The sequence below is a fragment of the Thalassophryne amazonica genome, chromosome 6, assembly GCF_902500255.1.
Source record: "Thalassophryne amazonica chromosome 6, fThaAma1.1, whole genome shotgun sequence".
In the NCBI taxonomy this organism is placed as follows: domain Eukaryota; kingdom Metazoa; phylum Chordata; class Actinopteri; order Batrachoidiformes; family Batrachoididae; genus Thalassophryne; species Thalassophryne amazonica.
Window position 1 is genome coordinate 5,985,325 of NC_047108.1, and position 13,854 is coordinate 5,999,178.

The following is a 13,854-nucleotide window of genomic DNA, read 5'->3' on the forward strand; positions in this document are numbered from 1 at the left end:
AGGGGGAGAGAAGCTGCAGAGAGGTGTATAAGACCACAGCTCTGCCTCCTGGTCCCAACGCTAGACAGTCACAGTTTGGAGGATCCAAGAAAATTGGCCAGATTTCTAGAAATGAGAACTGCTCCATCTAAAGTGGGATGGATGCCGTCTCTCCTAACAAGACCAGGTTTTCCCCAGAAGCATTGCCAATTATCAATGAAGCCCACCTCATTTTTTGGACACCACTCAGACAGCCAGCAATTCAAGGAGAACATGCGGCTAAACATGTCACTCCCGGTCTGGTTGGGGAGTGGCCCAGAGAAAACAACAGAGTCCGACAATGTTTTTGCAAAGTTACACACCGATTTAATGTTAATTTTAGTGACCTCCGATTGGCGTAACCGAGTGTCATTACTGCTGACGTGAATTACAATCTTACCAAATTTACGCTTAGCCTTAGCCAGCAATTTCAAATGTCCTTCGATGTCGCCTGCTCTGGCCCCCGGAAGACAATTGACTATGGTTGCTGGTGTCGCTAACTTCACATTTCTCAAAACAGAGTCGCCAATAACCAGAGTTTGATCCTCGGCGAGTGTATCGTCGAGCGGGGAAAAACGGTTAGAGATGTGAACGGGTTGACGGTGTACACGGGGCTTCTGTTTAGGGCTACGCTTCCTCCTCACAGTCACCCAGTCGGCCTGCTTTCCCGACTGCCCGGGATCTGCCAGGGGGGAACTAGCAGCGGCTAAGCTACCTTGGTCCGCACCGACTACAGGGGCCTGGCTACCTGTAGAATTTTCCACAGTGCGGAGCCGAGTCTCCAATTCGCCCAGCCTGGCCTCCAAAGCTACGAATAAGCTGCACTTATTACAAGTACCGTTACTGCTAAAGGAGGCCGAGGAATAACTAAACATTTCACACCCAGAGCAGAAAAGTGCGGGAGAGACAGGAGAAGCCGCCATGCTAAATCGGCTAAGAGCTAGTAGCTACGCAACCTAGCGGATTCCTAAAAACACACAAAGTGAATAATGTGTAAATAATTTAAAGGTGATTCAGCAGAAGGAGTGCCCCAATCAAGGCACCAAACAGGCCATGAAGCAGCACAGGCAACGCACGACAACAGTGCTAAAAGAGAAAAAAATAAATAAATAAATAAATAAAAACGAAAGCGTTAGCAAGCTAGTTAGCTTGCCAACGCTGATGAAAGTTAGCTGATAAAAGTGCTCCGTCCAGATGTTTCGACCGTTAGAGGTCTTCCTTAGGCGTTGGAGCACAGTAAAAAAGTAAAAAAAAAAAAAAGTAAAAAGGTAAAAAAGTAAAAAAGTCTTGAAAAAGACTGTTAATTCAAGTCCAAAGCAGCAGGTAGCAGTCTCAGTGTAAACAGTCCCAACAGAGAGCCAAAATTCTGATGTGTAGCAGCAGGAAAGAGGAAGTCAAATGAGTTTTTTAACTCATTTGTGGCATTGTGAGTTTTATCACACAGCACAATGCCACAGATGTCGCAAGATTTGAGGGAGCGTGCAATTGGCATGCTGACAGCAGGAATGTCAACCAGAGCTGTTGCTCGTGTATTGAATGTTCATTTCTCTACCATAAGCCGTCTCCAAAGGCGTTTCAGAGAATTTGGCAGTACATCCAACCAGCCTCACAACCACAGACCACGTGTAACCACACCAGCCCAGGACCTCCACATCCAGCATGTTCACCTCCAAGATCATCTGAGACCAGCCACTCGGACAGCTGCTGAAACAATCGGTTTGCATAACCAAAGAATTTCTGCACAAACTGTCAGAAACCGTCTCAGGGAAGCTCATCTGCATGCTCGTTGTCCTCATCGGGGTCTCGACCTGACTCCAGTTCGTCGTCGTAACCGACTTGAGTGGGCAAATGCTCACATTCACTGGCGTTTGGCACGTTGGAGAGTTGTTCTCTTCACAGATGAATCCCGGTTCACACTGTTCAGGGCAGATGGCAGACAGCGTGTGTGGCGTCGTGTGGGTGAGCGGTTTTCTGATGTCAATGTTGTGGATCGAGTGGCCCATGGTGGCGGTGGGGTTATGGTATGGGCAGGCTTCTGTTATGGACGAAGAACACAGATGCATTTTATTGATGGCATTTTGAATGCACAGAGATACCGTGACGACATCCTGAGGCCCATTGTTGTGCCATACATCCAAGAACATCACCTCATGTTGCAGCAGGATAATGCACGGCCCCATGTTGCAAGGATCTGTACACAATTCTTGGAAGCTGAAAATGTCCCAGTTCTTGCATGGCCGGCATACTCACCGGACATGTCACCCATTGAGCATGTTTGGGATGCTCTGGACCAGCGTATACGACAGCGTGTACCAGTTCCTGCCAATATCCAGCAACTTCGCACAGTCATTGAAGAGGAGTGGACCAAAATTCCACAGGCCACAATTGACAACCTGATCAACTCTATGCGAAGGAGATGTGTTACACTGCATGAGGCAAATGGTGGTCACACCAGATACTGACTGGTATCCCCCCCCCCCAATAAAACAAAACTGCACCTTTCAGAGTGGCCTTTTATTGTGGGCAGTCTAAGGCACACCTGTGCACTAATCATGGTGTCTAATCAGCATCTTGATATGGCACACCTGTGAGGTGGGATGGATTATCTCAGCAAAGGAGAAGTGCTCACTATCACAGATTTAGACTGGTTTGTGAACAATATTTGAGGGAAATGGTGATATTGTGTATGTGGAAAAAGTTTTAGATCTTTGAGTTCATCTCATACAAAATGGGAGCAAAACCAAAAGTGTTGCATTTATATTTTTGTTGAGTGTATATGAAATATCCCCCAAATTACACAATGCACAATCTCTGAAGTGGATGTAAGCATATTTGAAAAAATATATATTTTCTACCATTACCACCTCCTGCTACAAGATGTAGTTGTCATGTAGACTGTGAGGGAAGCCACCAAAACACCTATGGCAACTCTGAGGGAGTTACAGGCTGCTGTGGCTGTGACTGCAAGGACTGTGCATAGTGCAAAATTTGTCTCTTGCATTATCAGTCAACGCTTCAAGTTGGAGTGGAACAGACAAATATTTTCTTAAAAAGAAAGAGAAATCACGTATGAGTGCTTATCCCCAGATACAAAATGGATGATGAGAGCCTATGCAGGCGTAATATATAAATACTGTAATCCTGATGGTTGAAAGGACAGGTTATAGATTCAGGGGTATTCCATCAGTATTTAATGATCAAATGCACAGAACATATTACCTGCATTCCAATTACAGCGTAGATGAAGAAGAGCATGGCGATCAGAAGGGCAACATACGGAAGAGCCTGAAGAGATAAAATGAAAGAGAAAATGGTGAAATCTGTGAGTTCTTAGTAAAAATAAAAGCAGTAGGCAACTATGTGCCATGAAGTACCAAGAAGGTGCAAGTCTTTTTTCCGACCAATCACCAATTGGCTCCTTCTCTCAACTCAAAAACGTATGCACTGTCTCCCCCCTGGAGATTAATAAAGTACCCTGAAATTGATAATCAGTTACGTCACGAGTTGGAACAAAAATCTGCATCCCCTTGGTACCCAGTCAACTGAGTTTACAAAATATGATACCAGCTGTGTTCAGACCAGACTTTCCAGCTTTCACTGTTCCTAAATAGACCTCACCTGTCAAACATCATCTTGTCCACAACTGGACACCAGGATCCACAGCAGCTGTATGCTTCACTAGTGCAATCCCCGTGGATAAATCCACACTAATCTATCTGAAATTCCTCAAAATAGAAATACTTATAAAATATTTAGCAAATGTATTAAATGACAAAAGTATATAAAATCTCTCAAATAACAATAGCTAATGATTTTAATTAGCTTCTTTAGTCACAGTATGTATGAAATGAGTTCATATACAAAATATACCTTTTTTAAAAAATTACTGTTTGCCTCCCTCCACTACACTGCATCCAGAAAGTATTCACAGCACTTCACTTTTTTCACATTTTGTTAAGCTACATCCTTATTCCAAAATGGAGTAAATTAATTATTTTCCCTCAAAATTATACTCACAACATCCCATAATGACAACATGAAACAAGTTTTTTTTTAATTATTTTTGCAAATTTATTGAAAATAAAAAAAAAAAAAACTAAGAAATCACATGTACATAAGTATTCAGACCCTTTGCTCAATACTTTGTTGATGCACCTTTGGCAGCAATTATGTGGTGTTCTGGAAGTATCAGTATCAGGGCACTAAGCACCAATATAAAAGGCTGTGACAGCAGTGCAGCAGTCGCAATTAGAGGAGACAAGACGGTTGTTCTGATAACTTGCTGTAAACAAATGTCCATAGTTCCAGTGTTGCTTCAAAGTTTCTTCAAGCTTACTGAACATAAAATGAGCAGTACACAACAAATGACAGCCTCAACTCTTCTTGTATATGATGCCACAAGCTTGGCGCACCTACCTTTGGGCAGTTATGCCCATTCCTCTTTGCAGTACCTCTCAAGCTCCATCAGGTTGGATGGGGAGTGTTGGTGCACAGCCATTTTCAGATCTCTCCAGAGATGTTCAATCAGATTCAGGTCTGAGCTCTGGCTGGGCCACTCGAGATTCACAAAGTTGTCCTGAAGCCACTCCTTTGATATCTTGGCTCTGTGCTTAAGATCATTGTCAAGCATGATGCTGCCACCACCATCCTTCACTGTAGGGATGGTATTGGCTAGGTGATGAGCAATGCCCGTTTTCCTCTAAACAAAGACTTCAATCTTTATCTCATCAGACCAGAGAATTTTGTTTCTCATGGTCTGAGAGTCCTTTGGGTGCCTTTTGGCAAACTCCAGGTGGGCTGCCATGTGCCTTTTACTAAGAAGTGGCTTCCGTCTGGCCACTCTACCATACAGGTCTGATTGGTGGATTGCTGCAGAGATGGTTGTCCTTTTGGAAAGTTCTCCTCTCTCCACAGAGTAATGCAGGAGCTCAGAGTGATGCTCAGTTTAGATGGGCAGCCAGCTCTAGGAAGAGTCTTGGTGGATTTGAACTTCCTCCATTTATGGATGATGGAGGCCACTGTGCTCACTGGGACCTTCAAAGCACCAGAAATATTTCTGTACCCTTCCCCAGATTGGTGCCTCAAGACAATCTTGTCTCAGAGGTCTATAGACAACTGCTATGACTTCATGCTTGGTTTGTGCTCTGACATGCACTGTCAACTGTGGGACCTTATATGTAGACAGGTTGTGTGTCTTTACAAATCATGTCCATTCAACTGAATTTACCCCAGGTGGACTCCAATTAAACTGTAGAAACATCTCAAGGATGATCAGTGAAACCAGGATGCACCTGAGCTCAATTCTGAGCTCCATGGCAAAGACTGTGAATATTTCTGTACATGTGATTTCTTTTTTTTTTTTTTTTTTTTTTTTTTTTTTTTTTTTTTTTTTACTTTTAATTAATTTGCTGTGGGCAATGCACACAAATTTTAATAAATTTGCAAAAATCTAAAATTTTGTTACAGCTTTATTCCATTTTGGAATAAGGTTGTATGAAATATGAAAACTTGCTAGCACCCCTTAACACAATGCTAATGTGCTAAAGTTAGCGTGTGCTGAATGCCTCCTTTGTGAGCAACGGGATTTATAATGTGCTTAAAAGAAAAACACTTTGCATTACAATTTTGCTCAGAAAAATCTTACTTCACATTTTCAGATCATTTTACTTTTTGCCTGAAAAAAAAAGATCAACTATGTGTGGTTTCTGAGTTGTTGGGGACAGACTAACAACAGACACACAGATTTGGACCTTGGAGAATTATGGTGCCGACTGCAGTGTTCTGACCTGGAAGGACTTGATAAAGGTCCACAGCAGAGTTCTTATGCCCTCCCCTCTACTCAACAACTTGACCAGTCGCATCACTCTGAACAGGCGGAAAAAGGTGATGGAGATGCGAGCACTGTCCTCAGTGTTCTGAAGAAGAGGACGTGGAGAATGACAAGGTAATGCATCATACACACACACACACACACACACACACACACACACACACACACACACACACACACACACACACACACACACACACACACACACACACACACACACACACACACGCCACTCATTCATGCAGCAGTTTTATTCATGCTATCCTTCCTGTGGTAAAATCAAAGTTTCCTACCAAACACTTGCTAAATCTTCTCATTTGTGCCATTTCTGCATGGTCCCTGCTGTGCAAACAATTAACATGCATGTACAACATCTGGAACATAACGTCCATAACAGACCCACCAGTCCAACACAAATGGTAACAATGTGCAGACTGATCCAAAAAGAAACAAATGAGAATCTGTCCTTCAAAGACGTCACATGAACACCAAAGTGTCATTAGCTTGGCTTCAGGAAGCCATGCGACAGAAGACCGTATGGTGTTATCCAATGTCAAGCCATGCGCCTGGACAACACAGGTCTCATGTAAACTGAAGCCACAATGCAACAAACAAGATGAATTCAACAGACTTTGACAAACATTTAAAGTTCAATCACAAATTCTTATTGGGTAAATAAATCCAGAATTCATAGCAGAACGCATCTCTTTTTTTAATCGCTTATGTTTAACTACAGAGGGGGAGGGACTTGAATGGAACAGGCGGGGCTTATTCTTACCCCAGGTTCCACTATCACCTTGACAACAGGAATGGCTGCCGACTTGAAACCAAAAGCCTAAAGTTAATGCAGGTGACACAAACCATCTGTACACCATGAAACATTAGAAACAAACAAAACACTACTTTAACTCAGTCAGCATCACATGAAACTGCTCGAAAGAACCTTCACATTAACTCTGAAACAATTTATAGTAAATCAGAACATCATCAGCATAAAGCTTTACATGCAAAGAAGTGAGCATATTGACACCACTCAGACATGACATGCACATAACAAAGGAAAATAAACCAGTGTCAACCAATACAAGATAACATAGCTAACCACATTACTCCCTTTTATAAACTGTTTTCCAAAAACAATTTACATATTGATAAATTATTTTTCAACTTGCTGTGAGTGAAATCAGATGTTTAAATGTTTATTTCTTTCCCATTGTTTTTGCAGATACACCAAAGTTTAATGGTTAATAATTCTATTTTTTAATCTGTTCATCAGTTAAAAAAACAAACAGTCTCACTTGGAAAAGCAGATTGTACGAGGTCTGTCCATAAAGTATAGGTCCTTTTAATTTTTTTCAAAAACTATATGGATTTCATTCATATGTTTTAACGTCAGACATGCTTGAACCCTCGTGCGCATGCGTGAGTTTTTCCACGCCTGTCGGTGACGTCATTCGCCTGTGAGCACTCCTTGTGGGAGGAGTCGTCCAGCCCCTCGTCGGAATTCCTTTGTCTGAGAAGTTGCTGAAAGACTGGCGCTTTGTTTGATCAAAATTTTTTCTAAACCTGTGAGACACATCGAAGTGGACACGGTTCGAAAAATTAAGCTGGTTTTCAGTGAAAATTTTAACGTCTGATGAGAGATTTTGAGGTGATACTGTCGCTTTAAGGACTTCCCACGGTGCGAGATGTCGCGCAGCGCTCTCAGGCGCCGTCATCAGCCTGTTTCAAGCTGAAAACCTCCACATTTCAGGCTCTATTGATCCAGGACGTCGTGAGAGAACAGAGAAGTTTCAGAAGAAGTCGGTTTCAGCATTTTATCCAGATATTCCACTGTTAAAGGAGATTTTTTTAATGAAAGACGTGCGGGCGGATTGCAGCGTCGGCTCACAGCCGCTGCGACGCTCTGCCACAGGAAAAACACCTCTGTTGGAAGCCTTAAGGACAAGTTGGAACATGTCCAGCTGTTAAACAATTTCTCATATACTCACTCCACTGAAAGCCATCAAAAGCCGCCTAGATTTTACAAATGGTTATCAACACGGAGGTGTTTTTCCTGTGCCGCCGCACCGCACCGGCTGCGTCCCGACGCGCGGACCCGTCAGCACGTCTTTCATTAAAAAAATCTCCTTTAACAGTGGAATATCCGGATAAAATGCTGAAACCGACTTCTTCTGAAACGTCTGTTCTCTCATGACGTCCTGGATCAATAGAGCCTGAAATGTGGAGGTTTTCAGCTTGAAACAGGCTGATGACGGCGCCTGAGAGCGCTGCGCGACGTCTCGTACCGTGGGAAGTCCTTAAAGCGACAGTATCACCTCAAAATCTCTCATCAGACGTTAAAATTTTCACTGAAAACCAGCTTAATTTTTCGAACCGTGTCCACTTCGATGTGTCTCACAGGTTTAGAAAAAATTTTGATCAAACAAAGCGCCAGTCTCTCAGCAACTTCTCAGACAAAGGAATTCCGACGAGGGGCTGGACGACTCCTCCCACAAGGAGTGCCCACAGGCGAATGACGTCACCAACAGGCGTGGAAAAACTCACGCATGCGCACGAGGGTTCAAGCATGTCTGACGTAAAAACATATGAATGAAATCCATATAGTTTTTGAAAAAAATTAAAAGGACCTATACTTTATGGACAGACCTCGTACATTGGAGAATATTCTGCTTCTACCTTTTTATCTGGAGTCACTGGTAAATTTATTGTAAACTTTTAATGAAAATGTTCAAGAAAATTTCCTTTTCATGAAAACTAGTCCTGAACTGACATAAAAGAAAAAGTAAAATATTTCCTGACTCTATATTTGGGGATATTGCCCAAATTGTAATGGCTTCTAATTAAATCAAACAAACAAATCCAAACCAAAAGTAGAAAAATATCTGAGGAAGTAATAGATGGCCACATGTAGATAAATACATTTAGCAGATATCTTAATTTAATGCCTTTTTCCCTTTAAAGGACATGTTGCACCAAAACCATAACAAGATTAGGCTGTTAGTGACCATCCGATGAGTCACCGAGGTTACTTTGTGCACTTCCGTGACTGGTTTCAAAGTATACCACATTTGCAACAAACAGCTACGAATACTTCCACAAAAAAGTACTTGTGAGTACTCGTGCCCAAAATAACGTACTAGACGTGCACCTGAGTATTTGTCTTATTTTTTATACGTTGGCTTACGTTGGCTAAATCGTCTAGGTCTGACAGACCTGTTAAATATAGTTAAATTGTCTAAAATATTCCTTTTCCATTTCTGACAACAGATTACATTTTTTGTTAAATAACTTATGAAAGTGAGATTTCAATTTTCAGATTAAAAACAAAGAGAAAAAATAACAACAACAAAAAAAAAAACCCACTTGATTCCTGTCTAATGTCTGCATAAAACAGAGCTTACAGTAAACAGTGATTATAAAGAAACCAATCTGGCACAAAAGCGCGGTGAGAGTTCAAAAAAGACAAATGAGCTGCATTTGAAAGCAGCTTTTAAATCATAGTTTATTGGCTCATGCTTTTCATGTTTTACTTTTATGAGCCCTGACAGATTGTATCTTTTTTCCACATAATGTCAAGTTGCACTGTTGATGAATCTATGTGATCTGAAATATTTGCATATGGAAGAGGTTATTTTTTTAAAGGCTGTTTTTGGATATTTTTAAGGTTGTAGCTCCCATTTTCAGTGATCCGTCCACAAAGCCTGTTGGAATGATCTGGACAGGAATTTACTTCTCTGTTGTGAACTCTGTTGCTGTTCAGATACGGGATAACGTCATTTCATCATCAAACTGTCATGTTCACATAAATATCGGTGTGAGAATGTTAATTTGTGCATGAAAAACAGCTGTAATGTCACCGGTATGACAGACAAACAGACAAACAAACAGGAACTTATGTGTGATAAATGACTACTTACATTGATCTCAGTGATGGCAATGTCAACCACGCTACCCACAACAATTAAGGCATCAAACGTGTTCCATGCATCAGCAAAATAGCTCTGCAAGCATGAGCGACAAAGACACACAGAAAGGAGAGAAAGAAAACAGAGCGAGAAAGAGACTGAAAGAGGAGGTAATAAAGAAAAGAACATTAAAGATTTGATACAGCAGAATGAAGTTAGAAGGAACTGGTTCCTGCCCCCGAGTGTGTCAGAGCGTTGCATTGTGACGAACCGATTCTTTATACAAGGTCATTATGCAAAGAATGAGTGATGTAAAGGCAGGCTGAACGAAAACGCCACCTCACACCTCTCATTTTATAAACAAATAGAAGGGGTGCAGTGCAAAGTGGGAAAAATTTTGTTGGTCTACAATCCCCAACAGGTTCAACAGACCTACTTCAAGAGCAGAAAAGTGGGCTCAATTTGGCCAAATCATAAGAGGAAAATTAAGAGAGGCAGCAAGGGAAGGAGTCAAGGATGCAGGAAAGAATCCAAGGAGAGAGGCAGCAGCAGTGGAAGGAGCAGTGAGAGACTGTACGGACTGACGTCTGTCTACCTGGCTGAGTATGATGTCGACCACACTGCCGATCACCACCAGAGCGTCAAAGACGTTCCAGGCGTCCCCGACATAACCCTGAAGACGGCAGCGTGCACAGCCAGGAGGAGCAGCAAGGAAGGCAGCGGGGGGAGGTACAGAAAAGTGGAGAGTGAGGAGATAATGGAGGAGGCCACAAAGGAAGTAAGTGACACGAGAGGAAGGTAAGGAATCAATGGGGTAAGGAAGGTGGGGTAAGAGGGAGAAGAAGTGTACACGAGGGCTGGGTTAAATGTAAAACGTATATAGATAACTGTTTAGAGATCAAACATGGACAGAAAACCAAACTCTCATCATCAATAACTTCCTGTATTAGCTGATTGTACGTGATGAATATTTGCAATGCAATTTTTTATTAATAATTTTTAAAAAATCTAATCAAACAATGTATAAAACACAGAAACTCAATATATGAATTTATTTTATGCTCCGGAAATAGTCGGCAATAACATCAAATCCAGATGTTCCTAGTGTTCCAGAACCATTCCTGGGCTTCAGTGGGATTGTGTCCATGTGTCATTGTGTAACTGGGTCCAGGTTCATTCATGTTCTCATTCCACAGCTCTCAGATTTGTGTGTGAACGTGGGCGGTTTGTTCATAAGGGCGATTTGGGCAACGCCCTGCCACATGGGAAAAAGAGGGATTTTTTTTTTCTGTCTGATTCTACCACTGCTACAGTGGTTATGAGGGTTCCAGACTGTTCGAGCTGCATATGAATGTCATTTTCGAGTGAGGCTAAAATGCTTCAGTCATGCTTTTTGGGGCAATTTCAGTCACTCAACTCTCATGTGAGATCAGTTTTTTCCCATAACAGGACTTTCAGTGCAATACGAGGTCTGTCCATAAAGTATCGTACCTTTTTATTTTTTTCAAAAACTATATGGATTTCATTCATATGTTTTTACGTCAGACATGCTTGAACCCTCGTGCGCATGCGTAAGTTTTCCCACGCCTGTCGGTGACGTCATTTGCCTGTGAGCACGCCTTGTGGAAGGAGTGGTCCTGCCCCCTCGTCGGATTTTCATTGTCTGGAAATGGCGGAATGAAAAGGACTTTTTTTCCATCAGAATTTTTTCAGAAGCTGTTAGAGACTGGCACCTAGAAACCATTCGAAAAATTTATCTGGCTTTCAGTGAAAATTTTACAGGCTTCACAGAGAATAAGGACTTTAACTACAGCTTTAAGGACCCCTTTAAGGACGGTCGGTGTGCCGCGCTGCGAGCTGCGACGATGCGGCACAAACCACTGGATCATTTCTAAGCTGATGGCTCTGTGGATACGAGACCGTCGTGTGCTCTTTCTCTGGTTATCACAAGACCTGGACATCAGCCATTTTTTGGCAGATTTCACTTTTAACAAGAGATTTTGTCATGGAAAGCCGCGCGGAGGCTTCGCGCATCACGACTGATTCGCTGATGAAGCGAGACAAAGGAACACCTCCGTTTCGGAGTGTTAGAGGACAAGTTTTAACATCCACACAGATGCTGAGAATGACAGCCTCAACACTGCATTTAATCTATTATTAGACTCTATTGGCTTTGCTCAAAAAGTAAATGAGTCCACCCACCACTTTAATCATATCTTAGATCTTGTTCTGACTTATGGTATGGAAATAGAAGACTTAACAGTATTCCCTGAAAACTCCCTTCTGTCTGATCATTTCTTAATAACATTTACATTTACTCTGATGGACTACCCAGCAGTGGGGAATAAGTTTCATTACACTAGAAGTCTTTCAGAAAGCGCTGTAACTAGGTTTAAGGATATGATTCCTTCTTTATGTTCTCTAATGCCATATACCAACACAGTGCAGAGTAGCTACCTAAACTCTGTAAGGGAGATAGAGTATCTCGTCAATAGTTTTACAACCTCATTGAAGACAACTTTGGATGCTGTAGCTCCTCTGAAAAAGAGAGCTTTAAATCAGAAGTGCCTGACTCCGTGGTATAACTCACAAACTCGCAGCTTAAAGCAGATAACCCGTAAGTTGGAGAGGAAATGGCGTCTCACTAATTTAGAAGATCTTCACTTAGCCTGGAAAAAGAGTCTGTTGCTCTATAAAAAAGCCCTCCGTAAAGCTAGGACATCTTTCTACTCATCACTAATTGAAGAAAATAAGAACAACCCCAGGTTTCTTTTCAGCACTGTAGCCAGGCTGACAAAGAGTCAGAGCTCTATTGAGCTGAGTATTCCATTAACTTTAACTAGTAATGACTTCATGACTTTCTTTGCTAACAAAATTTTAACTATTAGAGAAAAAATTACTCATAACCATCCCAAAGACGTATCGTTATCTTTGGCTGCTTTCAGTGATGCCGGTATTTGGTTAGACTCTTTCTCTCCGATTGTTCTGTCTGAGTTATTTTCATTAGTTACTTCATCCAAACCATCAACATGTTTATTAGACCCCATTCCTACCAGGCTGCTCAAGGAAGCCCTACCATTATTTAATGCTTCGATCTTAAATATGATCAATCTATCTTTGTTAGTTGGCTATGTACCACAGGCTTTTAAGGTGGCAGTAATTAAACCATTACTTAAAAAGCCATCACTTGACCCAGCTATCTTAGCTAATTATAGGCCAATCTCCAACCTTCCTTTTCTCTCAAAAATTCTTGAAAGGGTAGTTGTAAAACAGCTAACTGATCATCTGCAGAGGAATGGTCTATTTGAAGAGTTTCAGTCAGGTTTTAGAATTCATCATAGTACAGAAACAGCATTAGTGAAGGTTACAAATGATCTTCTTATGGCCTCGGACAGTGGACTCGTCTCTGTGCTTGTTCTGTTGGACCTCAGTGCTGCTTTTGATACTGTTGACCATAACATTTTATTACAGAGATTAGAGCATGCCATAGGTATTAAAGGCACTGCGCTGTGGTGGTTTGAATCATATTTGTCTAATAGATTACAATTTGTTCATGTAAATGGGGAATCTTCTTCACAGACTAAAGTTAATTATGGAGTTCCACAAGGTTCTGTGCTAGGACCAATTTTATTCACTTTATACATGCTTCCCTTAGGCAGTATTATTAGACGGTATTGCTTAAATTTTCATTGTTACGCAGATGATACCCAGCTTTATCTATCCATGAAGCCAGAGGACACACACCAATTAGCTAAACTGCAGGATTGTCTTACAGACATAAAGACATGGATGACCTCTAATTTCCTGCTTTTAAACTCAGATAAAACTGAAGTTATTGTACTTGGCCCCACAAATCTTAGAAACATGGTGTCTAACCAGATCCTTACTCTGGATGGCATTACCCTGACCTCTAGTAATACTGTGAGAAATCTTGGAGTCATTTTTGATCAGGATATGTCATTCAAAGCGCATATTAAACAAATATGTAGGACTGCTTTTTTGCATTTACGCAATATCTCTAAAATCAGAAAGGTCTTGTCTCAGAGTGATGCTGAAAAACTAATTCATGCATTTATTTCCTCTAGGCTGGACTATTGT

At 41.5% G+C, this 13,854-nt stretch overlaps 1 protein-coding gene across 19 annotated transcripts in view; it reads right to left on the reverse strand.

Moving 5' to 3' along the window:
• Positions 1–13,854, reverse strand: part of cacna1db (calcium channel, voltage-dependent, L type, alpha 1D subunit, b) — a 497,403-nt gene that overhangs the window by 69,677 nt on the left and 413,872 nt on the right. For 8 of the 19 annotated variants that reach the window (XM_034171704.1, XM_034171702.1, XM_034171693.1 and 5 more), the window contains 5 exons: positions 10,352–10,429; positions 9,769–9,852; positions 6,627–6,683; positions 5,805–5,933; positions 3,238–3,303 (listed from right to left, as the gene is read on the reverse strand). In XM_034171704.1, the coding sequence (XP_034027595.1) occupies positions 3,238–3,303; positions 5,805–5,933; positions 6,627–6,683; positions 9,769–9,852; positions 10,352–10,429 (414 nt within the window). The remainder of the gene's footprint in view (positions 1–3,237; positions 3,304–5,804; positions 5,934–6,626; positions 6,684–9,768; positions 9,853–10,351; positions 10,430–13,854) is intronic. The other 11 variants (XM_034171706.1, XM_034171703.1, XM_034171705.1 and 8 more) reach the window with 5 other exon arrangements.